General features: G+C 52.9%; 1 protein-coding gene across 2 annotated transcripts in view; it reads left to right on the top strand.

The window, feature by feature from the left end:
• The window catches only part of TTLL9 (tubulin tyrosine ligase like 9), a 41471-nt gene that overhangs the window by 14155 nt on the left and 15853 nt on the right, over positions 1 to 11463 (top strand). For both annotated transcript variants that reach the window (XM_042980671.1, XM_042980670.1), the window contains exons 6-9: positions 7980 to 8048; positions 8649 to 8723; positions 9894 to 9984; positions 10907 to 10947. In XM_042980671.1, the coding sequence (XP_042836605.1) occupies positions 7980 to 8048; positions 8649 to 8723; positions 9894 to 9984; positions 10907 to 10947 (276 nt within the window). The remainder of the gene's footprint in view (positions 1 to 7979; positions 8049 to 8648; positions 8724 to 9893; positions 9985 to 10906; positions 10948 to 11463) is intronic.

The following is an 11463-nucleotide window of genomic DNA, read 5'->3' as shown; positions in this document are numbered from 1 at the left end:
GTCTGTGCCCCAGTTTTCCCATCTGCAAAGTGAGACTGTGTTACCTGTCACATAATGTTGTGGTGTGATTAACACAGGTAGAGCATACCTTAAGCACTCCATAAATGATAGCTGCCATTGTTATTAGTGTTATTAAAAGAATTGTTGACTTTGACTGAAAGTCAAGAAATATTGACTGTGGCCTGAAGGATGCCGAGGAGTCAGCCTGGCGAAGGACAGAGGTAGGGAAGAGCATTCTGGGAAGAGGGACTGCATGCATGAAAGCCTTGCATCCGGAGGTAGCCAGCCCTTCGGGGATCAAGAAACTGAGTGGAGGGCAGGCGCGGCAGAGCACCTATGAGCCCCTCAATTGTTCCTCGTGCCAGGGCTGGTTTCTCACCACAAAGCCACCATAGCCTTGAATGGTATCATCAAAGCCCCCTAATATTTTCTGGGCTTGGGACCGTGCCAGGCCCCAGGAAGGGAGCTGGGGGGAGGACGTGGGGGGCAGCCCTTCCTCGTGCAGCTGGGGACTAGACCTGGTGTTGGCCGATATGCACATTCAACCAAGAGCACAGCTGCTTGGAGGGGGAATCGACGTGCCAGACAGAAACGACGGATCCTCCCGACTGGGTCCCAGCCAGCGTTGACCCCGGGACCTCCTGCACCTGTCCCCTCCTCTGCAGCCGGAGAAGAAGGGGTTCGTTAGGCACAGGAAGACTACAAGCCACAGGGCGGTCCCAGCTCCCAACATTAGCCTCTCAGACAAATGGTAATTTGTGCTAATTGGGATGAGCAATTGCATATTAAGTTGATTCCTTTCCCAGCCCACGGCCTTTGTTAGAGGCAGACACAAGACAGCTGTAATTAAGAGGAGGCATCTTGGCTGTGTGCGTGTGTCCTTGCTCCTGAATAGCTGTGGCGCCCTGTCTGGGGTGTGGGGAGCCGGGAGTGGGTGCTCTGAGCTCTAACTCTGTACCCGCCACGCATAAGCCCTGGGCAGGTTCCTCAACCCCTCTAAGTCTGCGTCCTCATCGTCCTCATCCATAAAATGGAATTAATGAGTGCACCTACCTGCCGGGCTTGCGAGAGAATCCAATGCGGTTATACACATTTATATAAAGGGTTTGGCACTTAGGTGTCCAGTCACTGACCGCTTTTACGGTTATTTCCAAGACTCCAGGCGACACCTGGAAAGCACGAGGTCGGTGCTTCCCAAGCCCAAATGTGCCCACAATCATCAGGCAACCTGGTTAAAGGCAGAGACTGATTCGGCAGGTCTGGGTCGGTCTGAGAGTCTGCCTTGCTAACCAGCTCCCAGGTCAGGCCCTTGCTGCTGGTCCACGGACCACACTTTGAGGAGTGAGACCCTAGCGGAATCATTTTCAAAACTGAGAGTGCATCAGAATTTTCTGGAGAGCTTATTAAAGCCCCCCTCCCATCCCCCAGGGTCTGATTCAGTAGGCCTGATGTGGGGCCAAAGAACTTGCATTTCTAACAATTTCCCAGGTAGAGCAACCAGGGTTCTCTGGAGCCACAGAACCATGAACCGCTGGGACGGAGTATTAGTTCTGGGATCCTGTTGTTTGGATCCTTCGGGGTGGGGAAAATGTTAAAAAAAAAAAAAATTACTCCAAATTCAGAAAATAGAAAAAATCCCGAATCCCTCCACTCCTCCCACAAGGCCTGTCTCTGTGAGCCAGCTTGTCCTCGTGCACCCACACACAAGAGTTTTCACATAGCTGCCATGGCCGGCGGGTCAGGATAGCCACTGGCCTGCCTTTTCCCTCTGGCATCTCCTCTGCACGGTGCCCTAGGGCCTGCTGACTCTTCAGCTTCCAACTCCACTCCGGGCAGCAGAGCAGGGGCGATGCGGGGGTGGGCGGGGCGAGTTGGACTCAGAAGGGAGTAAGCAGCATCATCCCCTCCCTGCCACCTGCAGGGACCCCTCTTCCCACCAAGCCTGAGCCCCAGCCCATCTCAGAGTATAAGAACAAGCCCTTGGCTTTGCCATTTAAAAGTCTAACTGATGTAAAAATTGCATCGATCCCAACTTACTTGCCATCGAAACATTCTCCCTTCCTACCAGCTCAGGCCCTCTGGGTGGGCAGGAGGTCGGCAGGATGCCTTGGGCAGCAAATAACAGAAATCACGACTACAGGGAGCCCAAACGAGAGGGCTGGTAAAAATAGGGGCGCCTGGGTGGCTCAGTCGGTTGAATGGCCGACTTCGGCTCAGGTCATGATCTCGCGGTCCGTGAGTTCGAGCCCCGCGTCAGGCTCTGTGCTGACAGCTCGGAGCCTGGAGCCTGTTTCGGATTCTGTGTCTCCCTCTCTCTGACCCTCCCCCGTTCATGCTCTGTCTCTCTCTGTCTCAAAAAATAAATAAACGTTAAAAAAAATTTTTTTTTAAAAAATAGTGTTTCACACGGTCACAAAATAGTGTTTTTAAAAGGATAAAATAATTTGGTTATAAAAAGAAGCAACTCTATTGAAAAACAGTTATCAACCGGTTAGTCTGGGTCCTCTGAGAAACAAACGAACATGCCAGGAGTTTTGCCCGTGAGGAATTGGGGGAGGGGGTGGGGGGAGCCTGGACGGCAGTCAGACCCCAGCGAGGGAGAGAGGGAAGGAAGAGAAGCACCTAGAGGCCGGGCAGCAAGGCCTGGGGGAGGCCTCATGCCAGAGGAGGCCCCACTCTCCAGGGAGTGGGCCAGCCTTCAAGGCCCCTTCTGTCCTCCGTCCGTGGCAGGAGCGTCCCCTGCAGGCGGGGCCCCACAAGTGGAGCGTGGATTGCGGTAGTAGAAGCTGGCGGTCAGTCCAGCACCTTCCGCAGTTGGAGACCTGCTAGCATGTTCTCACAACGGCCACACAAACTATTAAATGATCTGTATGCAGTAACAGTAACAATATATGTGCTTTTCATTAACAGTGAGAGTCTAACAGCAGGCCCCATTGTTACCATACTTTCAAAATCATCACAAGCAAAAACAATATTTTGAGACACCTGCAGCAACTCTAATGTGATCTAAAAATAACCGAGATTTCTTCTGAGAGTAAAGTCACAGGCTTGGCTAGTACTACTAGGATTTGTTGTCTGCATTCATAATGGGAAGCAGTGGGAAAATCTGGTTAGGATGAAAAACTTTCTTCTCTTTCGAGTTTACAGACCCCAGGACATTTCCTTTAATGATGAGAGGTCGCTTCCAGGGATGATTCAACATCATAGGGCAGCTTGACATCATCATCGGTTCCCACCCCAGCGGGCTGGCTGCTACTCTTGGTCACAATGTAGCTGCCAAGCTCTAGCTTCACCTCCTCACGCCTCCACTATTGCCACAGGATTGAAGGAACACCCTGGTCTTGTGTGTCCCTTTTGAAGAAGACACAAACTCCCCAGAGGTCACTGCAGTAGACTTCCCCTGGCATCCTGCTGGCCCTGCTTGAACCGGTCACATGGTGGGGGCATGGGACCACCGTGGGCATCAGACCCCGCAGAGGGCAGGGCCACCAGGAAGAGGTGATCCAAATGAGGTTCTGTTGGGAGCGCCTGGCTGGCTCAGTTGGTGGAACAGGTAATTCTTGATCTCAGGGTCGTGAATACAATGCCCACGATGGGTGTAGAGCTTACATTAAAAAACAAATACGCAAATGGGGTTCTGTTGGCAGAGAAAAAAGGGAATTTTTTTCCCATACTTGGCGTTGCTGAGTGGACCACCAACTACATCTGTAACACCCAGTGAATGCCACACAACGAATGCCTCACGAGAAATGATCCCCAGGGGCAGGGCATCGAGGGCCATGAGTGGCCACAGGTGGTACAAAATCTAAATATGGTTCATTCTAACAATCCGTTCATATATATATGTTTTTTTACATTTATTTATTTTTGAGAGACAGAGCACAAGTGGGGGAGGGGCAGAGAGAGAAAGAGACACAGAATCCGAAGCTCCAGGCTCTGAGCAAGCGGTCAGCACAGAGCCCGACGCAGGGCTCAGACTCACAAACCGTGAGATCATGACCTGAGCTGAAGTTGAAGGCTTAACCGACTGAGCCACCCAGGCGCCCCAACAATCCATTCATATTATTTTCCAATTGAAAACATATCTTTTTATAAAAATAATATTTTACTCCCAGATTATCAAGTAAGATTGATAGTCCCAACAGTAGGACCATGTTGACCGTGGGGGTTGGGGGGCGCCTGGGTGGCTCAGTCAGTTAAGCGTCTGACTTTGGCTCAGGTCATGATCTCACGGCTTGTGAGTTTGAGCCCTGCGTCAGGCTCTGTGCTGACAGCTCAGAGCCTGGATCCTGCTTCGGATTCTGTGTCTCCTTTTCTCTCTGCCCCTCCCCTACTTGTACTCCATCTCTCTCTGTCTCTCAAAAATAAATAAATGTAAAAAAAAAAAAATTAACTACCTGGGTTTGTCACCTACAGGCTGGGTAACCTTGAACAGAGTGCTTGGCGTTGTTCCTTGGTTTCCTTGGCTGCAAAAGGGGGATAACGTTAATGCCTACATAGAAGATTCTTTGTAAAGCTTTAAGGAGCTCATGGGCATAAGTCTTTGTGCTTGGCACCCAGAAAACATCTGAGAAGTATTGGTTACCACTGTTAGAAACCATTCCCCTAAAGTCAGTGTGCTGGTCCTATTCCCGCACCCCAAAACTCAGTGGCTTGAAACGAAAACCCTGTCTTATTTATTAGCTCACGCTAGTTTGGGCAGCATTTGACAGGGAAGGCTCGTTGCTGTTTGAGCATCTACTGGGACGGCTCCCGTGAGGGCTGCAGGACTCTCTTCCGAGCTGGCTCCCTCACTGGGCTGGCAAGTCAGTGCTGGCTGTTGGCTGGGAGCTCAGCCAGGGTGGAGGGCTGGAAGACTCAGTTGCCCTCCGTATGGACCTCTCCATGTGACCTGAGCTTCCTCACGGCATGGTGGCTAGGTTCCAAGGGCAACCATCCCCAAAGAGAAAGCTGTGTGGAAGCTGTGTTGCCTTGGAGGACCCAGCACTGGAATCCACACAATGTCACTTCTGCCATATGCAATTAGTAGAGACAGTCCCAAATGCTGGCCCAGATTCGGGGCGGGACATTGAATTTACCTCTTGATGGAGGGTGGAGGTAGCAAGGTTCTGGGAAAACATATGGGAGTGGAAATATTTTTGTGATTGTTTTTGGAAACTACAGTCTGCTGGAGCTAGGGAGCAGGTGGTGGTTTCCAGCCTCAACAACCCTGATAGATCACCAAGCAGGAAGTTTACTTTTCACCCTGAGGATTATTCCCTTAGGAGGGCATCTCCCGGAACAGGCGTGTTTGCCAACATACTAGCAATGCTTCAAACAATAAAGGCATTTTATCACCTCATATAACAAGAAAGCCAGAGGTAGGAAGTTCCAGGTTTGGGGGATGTGCTCAGTGGTGCTGTGAAAAGACCACATTCCTTATCTTTCTTCTCTGTCATTACTCTGCATCCTCAGTGTATTGGCTTTCCTCCATCAGACTCGTCACCTCATTGGTGACAGTTATAGTCCTCACCTCCCCAGAGTGTAGCATTCAAAGGAAGGAAAGGAGGCAAACATCTCTTTCTCTCTCTCTCTCTCTCTCCCTCCCTTCCTCTCTTGCTCCCTCCCTCTCTTTCTCCTCTTCCTCAACCCCAATGTATTTTTTTAAATGCTTGTTTGTTTATTTACTTTGAGAGGGAAGGAGGGGCAGAGAGGGCGAGAGAGAATCCCAAGCAGGCTCCGCTCTATCAGCAGAGCCTGATGCAGGGCTCGATCTCGCGAACCATGAGATCATGACCTGAGCTGAAATCAAGAGTCAGACACTTAACCAACTGAGCCACCCAGGCGCCCACCCCAATATTGTTAACAAGGAAAAAAAAATCGTTCTCAGAAGCCCCAAGGCCCCAAGCCGATGTCTCTTTGGGCCTCATTGACCAAAACTAGTCGCATGGTTCCCGTGAGCTGCATGGGAGGCTGACCACACAGGTATCTGGTCTTTCCAGCCTCCGTGTGAGAGCTGGGCTCTGCCGGCCAGAAAGAAGGAAGGGGAATGGCTACAGGGAAGGTGGGGGTGGGGGGTCCTAGACCCAAAGGCAGGAGTCTTTAAAAAAACTTCTTAATTGAAGTTTAGTAAGCAGAATACGCCCCAGTCACAGAGGCACAGCTTGGTCAATTTCACGAGGCGAGCACACTTGAGTAACGAGCACCCAGACTGCAAACAGGGCATTGCCAGCCCCTCAGCAGCTCCCCTCCGACCCTCTCCCACTCACCACCCCTCGGGTCCCTAACAGCATGGATTCATTTGTCTGCTTTCGTACTTTGTGTAATTGGAATCACGCAGTATGGCTCCATTGCGTCCGCTTTCTCTCCCTCAACATCGTGTTCAGGCGACTCATCCACACTGACGCAGGTCGGTGCATTGTTCATCATCATTGTCGACACGATTCCGTTGAGTGCGTACTTGTCCATTTGGGAGTTTCAAGGTTGGAGCTATTGTGAATCGTGTGCTACACGTCCTGTACATGTCCACGGGTGCCCGGGTTTCTGCCGAGCAGGTGCCCAGGAGAGGAGTTTCTGGGTCAGAGCAGATGCCTATGTCCAGCTTTGGTGCACGCCCACCAGCAGTTGTGAGTTCTGGTTTCTCCACAGCCTCGTCAACACTTGCTGTTGTCGGTCTTTAGTTTTACCCACTCTCAGGCAGTATAGGGTGGCATCCTCTTGGGGTGTTCATTTGCATTTCCTTGAGGCTAATGAAGTTGAGTGACTTTTTCACTGTTTACGTTGGGTCATCTTTTGTGAGGTGAATGTAAGTCTTGTGGGTAGCTGGGAACTGTGGGAAGCCCTTTATGCACACTGCTGCTCTCCCAAATAGCTGTGCGCATGTGGCTTCCCCTGAAACGCTACCAGTACTCCCAGGTCTTGCGGGCACCCCATCTTCTGGGCGTACACAACCCCGAAACAGGCACACAGCACAGCAGGCAGAGCGGGGGCTGAGTTTCAGCTCCCACTGGCCCCATGACGGGGAGCCCTTGTGCAGTGGACAGCCTGCCCATCCATGCCCGACAGCCCTGCCTGCCCCTGCATTGTACAGAGAACATCACATTAACCAACTTGGCCCTGCTCCGAGAAGAACAGAGGGAAATGACAGTTTGCATTACCTGGGTGCCTTAATGCCAGAGAAAAGACGCCTCGAGGGGATCTGCTCACTGGCTGCAGATTACCCAAAGGGCTGCTCTGGGGCCCAGGGATCAGATTTGTTTTAGGAAGCCCTACAGGCCAGAGCCAGGCTGGCAAATTTTTAGCTCAACACAGGTTAGGCTGTGAAAGCTCCATGAGGTCTGGGTCACGGCTATAGCATAATGCCCAGCACACAGTAGTCACCTAATGTATACCTTTGGGATGACTGCTTCATAGAGCGATCCCGCAACAAATGAGCTGCATCGGGAGGTAGGGGGAGGGTGGTGAGCTCCCTGGCAGGTGACCATCACAGAGGGATTTCTCAGGGGGGAATAATGCCTTTGGTGCTGACTGCTCTGCATGATATTAAAGATCTTTCCAGCCCCTAGACTCTGTGAAGCCATGAATTATCCATGCTGGGATTCAGTAAAGGCAGACTGATCAGTATTAGCTGAAGCAAAACCTAATTAGGGAGGCAAATTGATTTCCAAAAAAAGAATTGGATGATGTGTTCCCAAGACTGTTAGAAATGGTTTTTTAATTGTCTGTTGTTTTGTATTATTCATGCCATTGTATGCCTTTGTGAGCGAAGTCGGCTTCTCTCTTTCCTCCCCCCTTGCCTCCCTCCCACCCGCCAGCCAGGCTTAGTGCCTTCTCAGTGGCTGGCCCCATGGGGCTGGGCTGGGCCATTCCTCTGGGGAGAGCTGGAAGCCCATGGGAGAGATAGAGACAGAGAAATGGTGGGGAGGTGCCCCAGGCACAGGGGCCAACAAGGAACCACATAGAGCTGAGAGCAGACCTTTCTGCACTCACCCCCACCCCAGGTAGCCCGGTCGCAGGGAAAGGGCATTTTCCTCTTCCGGAGGCTGAAGGACATCATGGACTGGAGGAAGGTAAGCTTACCCCTCCCCCTTGCTCCGGAAATCTCCCTCTGCCCTTGCTGCCGCGAGGGGCCCCTCCTTCCTTCCTCCAAAGCTTGAAGGGCTGGCAGCAAAGCTCTGCCCCTGGGAACGGAGTCTCTGAAGCCAGATTGCCTGGGCTCAAATCTTGATTTTGCCCTTGAAAAGCTGTGTGACCCTGGGCAAGATGCTTCTTCTCCTCTCTGTGCCCAAGCAAATGGGGGAGAGTAGTAACAGTACCTGCTGAGGATGAGTTACTATGCCTAAAACCTGAGAACGTGGCCTCTGTACCTGGGCCTCCTGCTCACCTGATTGGGGACAGCTTGGCTGACTCTTCCTCCAAGTCCCAGGCCGAGCCTGAGGTAGCTCCCTCCCTCCCCATGACCCATCCGTATCCCAGGATACGGTGTAGTAGGAATCCCGCTTCCAATCCTGCCCCTGCCACTCAGCAGCTGTGTGATCTTGGGAAAATTGCTAACCCCCTCTGAACTTTAGAGATGATAATGCTGCTACACAACCAGCACCTGCTGAATGAGCAGGTGCTCAGGAAGTGAACTGCCTCCCTCCTCTGTGTGTCTGATTCCTTCCCATCAGGGCACCGCTGGGAAGAAGCTCACCAGCTCAGAGGCCCAGCCAGCCCGGAGCGCTGTCAATCCACCCGGAGGCCATGTGAGTACAGGTGCCAGGTGGCCCGGGGCCCAGGAAGGGAAGGCCTGGTTGCCTCTGTCTTGAAGCAGCTTGGCGGTGGAGGGGGAGAGGGCCGGGGGATGACAGCCGGTGAAGAAAATTCTGCCCTGGGGGCCAGAGACCCTGAGTTCCAGTGGCTCCCTGCCACCAGGCCCTTGTGTGACCTCACCAAGTATGCGCCACTCGCCTTTGGGCCTCAGTTTTGTCACATGGTTACCGTGAAGGGGACAGCAGCTGAGAAGGGGCTTTGCAGGCCATGAGGTGCTGTGCAGGTGGGAGACAGAGCCTCTCTGGGCTGGCCAGGAAAGGATTCGCAGGCAGAGAAGGGAGAGGAAAGTCCCCAGGCACCTGCGTGGCCCTCCAGGCAGCACAGACCAATGGAATTTTCTACAGAGGCGGAACGGTGTATGCCTGTGCTCTCCAGTACCGTGACCACTAGCTACGTGCTGACGCTGAGCACCTGAAATGAAGCCGGTGTCCCTCAAGGACTGGATTTTAAATTTCTTTTCGTTCTTGTATCTACATGACATTTACCATCTTAACGACGTTTAAGCGTATAATTTAGGGGCACTAAGTATATTCACATCATTGTGCAACCACCACCACCATCCACCTCCAGAACTCTCGTCCGCTTCCAGAACTCTGTCCCCATGAAACACTAACTCCCTGTTTCCCAGCAGCCCCCCCAACCCAGCCCCTGGCAACCACTCTTCTACTTCCTGTCTCCGTGGATCTGACTCCTCCAGGGACCTCGTGGAAATGGACTCCTACAGTGTTTGTCCTTTTGTATCTGGCTTATTTCACTTAGCATAATGGCTTCAAGGTTCATCCACGTGCTAGCGTTTAAATTCACTTATTTTTAAGCAGTTTAAATGTAAATAGACAGCACAGGTCTAGAGGTTAAACGCCGAAGCTCTGGGCCCAGCCTGCGTGTGGGTCCACGTCCCAGCTGTGCCACGGAGCAGCTGTGTGACCTTGGGCAAGTCGCTTCCCCTCTCTGTGCTTCAGTTTGCTCATCTGTAAAATGGGGGATAACGTTCGTCCTTCCCCGATAGGGTTGATTTAAAGACCAAACGAGGAGAGTGTCTAGCACGATGCCTCCTGCACAGGAAATGCTCCGTAGATGTTAATAATAGTTATTGTTACAACCAGGACGCAAGAAGTTCTGATGACCAGAAGGATGAAATCCCCGTGGAGAACTACGTAGCTCAGCGCTATATCGAAAACCCCTACTTGATAGGAGGTGAGATGGCGGTCTCTGCCCAGAACAGAGGGCCACTTGGCTCCTCTCACCGCTTCGGGCAACATCCTCCCTCCCCTCCCCCAGTGACCCCATCCTCTCTCGTGGCTTTCAACACCTCCAGATGCCAGTGACCTCCCAGCTTTCTGTCTCCAGCCAGGACCTCACCCCGGCAGCCCGGATCCTGATGTCCCACCGACCCTTGGGCACCTCCCGGCAGCTCACACCCAACATGCCTAAGATTCAACCCTCGCCCTCCCCCTGCCATATGGCTCCTTCCCCAGCCTCCCCGTCGGGATACAGCCCCTCCAGCCCCCGGTTGCTAAGCCAGAGGTCGGAGACCATTGTGGGGGTGTTTCTCTCTCTTCCCCTCCCATGTCTGACCTCCCATCAAGCTCCCACGCAGCTCTTGAATCCATCTGACCCCCTCCATCCTGGTTCTGGCCACTGTCCCCTCCCATCCTCACTGATGCCCACTGCTACTCTGGTCCCCTATGCTCCGCTCCAGCACAGTACCCAGGGGGACAAGATCCCCTCAGTGGCTTCCCATGGTTGCTAAAACAGAATCCAAACATTGCACGTGAGCTGGCCCCTGCTGACCTCACTGACCTCGTCTCCTTCCACTCTGCCCTTGGACCGAGCCCTTTGCTCAGGCAGTCCCTCCTGCCCCAAGGCCCGCCCCCTCCAGGCTGGGGGGCACCTCTCTTCCTCTAGGCCACCACTTCTCCACGAAGCCTTCCTTGATCCCCTGTCTCCAGCCTTTCCCCCACATTAACCACCTCCGCTCCTCATTACCTTCTCCTTGTACCTCTTGTGCTCTTGTTGGCATTCACCTCTGCCTGTCCACTGCTCTAACCCCCAAACCTACCATGCTGCTTGGCACACGGTCAGTATTTGTTGCATGAATTCTTTCCTTGCTTGACAGGCCGCAAGTTTGACCTGCGCGTCTACGTGCTGGTGATGTCGGTGAGTAGCTAAGATGGGGCCCTCCTCCAGCAGCAGGTAAGGAAGAGCTGGGCCAGGAGACAGGGGGCAGAAGCCATTCTGGGGGGGTGCCTATGTGAGCCTGCCTGGGAGAGCCCAGGGGGCGTCTGAGGGTAAGGCGGGGGCACGGAAACAGATCCCATTTCTGCCATCTCAGAGACCCGAGTCTGGATTTGCCGTCCGCCTGTCCTTTATTCACTCCGCCATTCGTGGTAACCGCAGCTGACCTTTACCGAGCACCTCCTAAGTACCAAACCCCGGTATTCAGCAGGTTTTACTACGTTTGGTCCTCCTAATGACCGGGGAGGCGGGTTCTATTATTATCCTCATGTTACAGATGAGGAAACAGAATCAGAGGGGGTTGAGTGGCTTACCCGAGGTCACGCACAGGTGACGGACAGACCTGGGCTCCCAATCCAGGCGGCCTAGTGTCAGAGTCTACTCTCAGACAAGGAGCTGCCATACCGCCTCTCCCCACCCATTCGTTCAGCAACCGTT

The sequence above is a fragment of the Panthera tigris genome, chromosome A3 (assembly GCF_018350195.1).
Source record: "Panthera tigris isolate Pti1 chromosome A3, P.tigris_Pti1_mat1.1, whole genome shotgun sequence".
NCBI classification, from domain to species: domain Eukaryota; kingdom Metazoa; phylum Chordata; class Mammalia; order Carnivora; family Felidae; genus Panthera; species Panthera tigris.
Note: the sequence above shows the minus strand (reverse complement) of the source record. Positions and strands in the feature narration are given on the sequence as shown.